Source organism: Drosophila takahashii, chromosome X, assembly GCF_030179915.1.
Source record: "Drosophila takahashii strain IR98-3 E-12201 chromosome X, DtakHiC1v2, whole genome shotgun sequence".
Taxonomy (NCBI): domain Eukaryota; kingdom Metazoa; phylum Arthropoda; class Insecta; order Diptera; family Drosophilidae; genus Drosophila; species Drosophila takahashii.
In genome coordinates, this window is record NC_091683.1 from 21,560,275 (window position 1) to 21,563,418 (window position 3,144).

The 3,144-nt window shown below is 38.6% G+C and overlaps 1 protein-coding gene across 1 annotated transcript; it reads right to left on the bottom strand.

Moving 5' to 3' along the window:
* Positions 1 to 963: 963 nt before the first annotated feature.
* AgmNAT (Agmatine N-acetyltransferase) lies at positions 964 to 2,095 on the bottom strand. The gene has a single exon (XM_017153536.3). The coding sequence runs from the start codon at positions 1,859 to 1,861 to the stop codon at positions 1,211 to 1,213; it is 651 nt and encodes a 216-aa protein (XP_017009025.2). The 5' UTR covers positions 1,862 to 2,095; the 3' UTR covers positions 964 to 1,210.
* Positions 2,096 to 3,144: the final 1,049 nt, after the last annotated feature.

The following is a 3,144-nucleotide window of genomic DNA, read 5'->3' on the forward strand; positions in this document are numbered from 1 at the left end:
TATTTTATATTTTAATATTTACTATTTGTTTTTTTTAATTAAAATCGATTTTATAACGATATGAAAAGCCTTTTTTAAATATTAATTTTAACTACACCTAAATAAAAAATAGTCATAAAATCTAAACTATTCTACATTTATTCTAAATATTTAATAATATTTAAAAAATATCTTAATAAGATAAGTTTTAGATTTTTACTTTTGGAAGTGTTAAGATAACATTTTTTATAGAACTTTAAATACAAATTTTAAACTTCATAATATTTATTATAAAATTTATACAAAAGAGTTCATTTTTCATTTAATTATTTTTAAATTGGATCTAGTGCATTTTTAATACAACTAGTTTTAAGAGTTAAACTATGGATTACTTGTTTAATATACAATTATGGATATGTTCAACGCAAAATGCATGATTTTTGATTTAATATCTTGAATATTCAGCGGCTGAAGTATTTTGCACACAGTTGTCAAATTCAATTACATTAACAAATAAATCACAGAGCAATCAAGCAACTATGCAGCTTAATTTACCAAGGTACTTGAAGATTGCGGCTCCTCATTAGGGATTATTAATTAGCGATTTATTTGCCCTAATCCACAGCTGAGAACTCAGTTCTCCTTTCTCAGTTCTCAGTTCTCGGCACCTGGCAGGCGGAGTAGTCGGGGTCTCGAAGCCCAAAAGTTGTCATGGCAACCATCCACATGCTCACCCACCTAATTCCAGCGTAAGCACCGCACAAGTGGCGCATAACAACAATTGAATTTTCAGTTAACATCACTAATTAGTCTCAAGACACTTGAGGCGCAGGCAATATGTGGATTAATGCACTAAGGAAAATGGGGAATTTAAGTGTAATCCTACCAAATTTATTTAAATTAATCAACTTTTAACTTTTATATTATATGTAAATCTAGACCTGTAAAACAAAAAAGGTATTATAAATAAAATTTACTTTAAAATAATTACAAATTTTACTTTATTAAATGCGGTGGGCAGTAAAATAAATACACTAATGACAGTTATTAAAGTTATTAAGTTATAAAAGTCTATATATGTATGAATAAAAATTGATACATAAATACTAGTATTAAGAGCCAAAAGTTACAACATTTTACATGGCTTTCGCTTGTCACATGTTTGTTTATCTACGATAAGAATTTATGATGATAAGGTGATAAGGTTCCCCGGCAACTGGGGATTTTTTTTCTAGAGTTGCAGCACGAAGGTCTGGACACATTCGTGTGGAGGCGGTGGATGAATAACCTGTTGTCCACTTTCGTCCAAGTGATCCACGTAGCGCAGGGTGTTGACCAGCTGATAGCCCAGTCGCCGGACCAACCGGGCGGAGTAGACGCTGGTGCAGTCGACGGAGACGAGCCGGTGGCCCAAGTCCCTGGCCCGCTGGGCAACGGCGGTCATGAGGCGGGCGCCCAGGTTGCGACCGCGCTGCTGGCGATCAACACCCAAGGCGTGGACATGGACGCTGGTGGGCACATTGAAGCGCCGGCACACATCCGTGGCGGATTCCACGGCGGAGAGCAAGTGGAGAATGCGTCCCCACTTGCCGCCGGCATGCTTCTGGGCCTCCTCGACCATGTGCTCCGGTTCGTGGGCGTCCTTGGGCCCAGCCACCACGGCGGCCACGATCCTGCCCTCTGCGATCGCCATGAAGCAGGTGCCGAAGGGAACGTTGGACAGCAGGAACTCCTTGTCGGCTGCCTCCGGTTCCGGCGGACTTGTGCCCGCCGTGGTGGGTTCCTCGGGATAGTAGTGGGCCAGCAGGAAGGTCATCATATCCGCTGCTTCGCCAGCGGACACCTGGCGCACCTCAATATCGCACGGTTCCAGTTTTTCCATTCCTCACTTGTGTATGTACGTATGTTTATTGTTTGCGATTACGATTCCAAGCACGTGGAGACTCTACACTCAACTGATCGTCGACTGAACGCTTTCTTGAACATATGGTGTGTGGATCGAATGGATGTGTATGTGGATGTGGATGCCAAGCTCCCAATTGTGGATCGCTTGACTGTTGAGATAGGTCGGGATTTTGTGGATTGTAAAGCGATTTTTAGGGCCTTTTGAAACTCTCTTGACTTTTGTCTAACTAACTGGATTTATTTTTAAAAGTAATGGCGACGTAGGAACAATATTTTGTGTATTTATGTATTAAATCGTCATGCCAAGAATTTGAAATGAATAATTATAATCAGTTAATCGAAAATCAAGAAATAATAATATTTTATATTTTTCTTTGTCAGTCCTAAACAAAAAAATATTTTAAAAAATTTAATTAATTTAGTTGTAGAATGATGAAATTATAAATGAATTTAGTAAACCCTACAAAATAAGAACAATAAATTTTGAAAATATTATTCATTTAATTGTAGAATTATGAAGCTACTATAAAACCTTACAAAATAACAACAAAATATTAGTACAACAATTAGAATAATTAGTAGAATAAAATTATAATTAAGCCTTAAGAAATAGCTGGTACTCAAATACCTGAATTTTTTTTCATAATTATGAAATTAAACAATGCCGGAATTGAATTTTAACAATAAGTGTTTTATAGAAAAACTAAATGAAATTGTGTTTTAATGGGAAGACATTTTTAAATTCCCCGAATATCTTAAACAACAAATACTAACGATTGTCTTAAGAATAAGTAGTAAAAAGAGATCCTTACTCCAAACTACTGTAATTTTTTCCTGAGCGTATCTGCGATTAGTTTCATATCCTCGAGTCGCAATACTTCTTTGTGCCCACACATAATGGTCACATATCGCATTGTGTGATGCTTAACGGGTCCATTGTGTTGATGACGTCCGAAGAATGCGATGTTTTGCATTGATTAACCAATCAACCCGGGGAGCCAGGCAGAACAAGGAACCCCCGCGTGGGGGGGGGGGGATGGACATCCTTCGTGGGCAGGACTACCCAAGGACTACCCCACTCTAATCCCGTCGAGCAGGTCGCATTTCCATTCGGACTACGTGTGGCATTAAGTGGCGTCCAGTAGCGCTAATGGAGAGCATCGGAACCATTAGGAAAGGTATTAGGGCGGCTTAAGAACCTTGGATCCGAATACAACACAACATCTACGGCGGGACCGCAACAGCAGGAGAGGAGCAGCA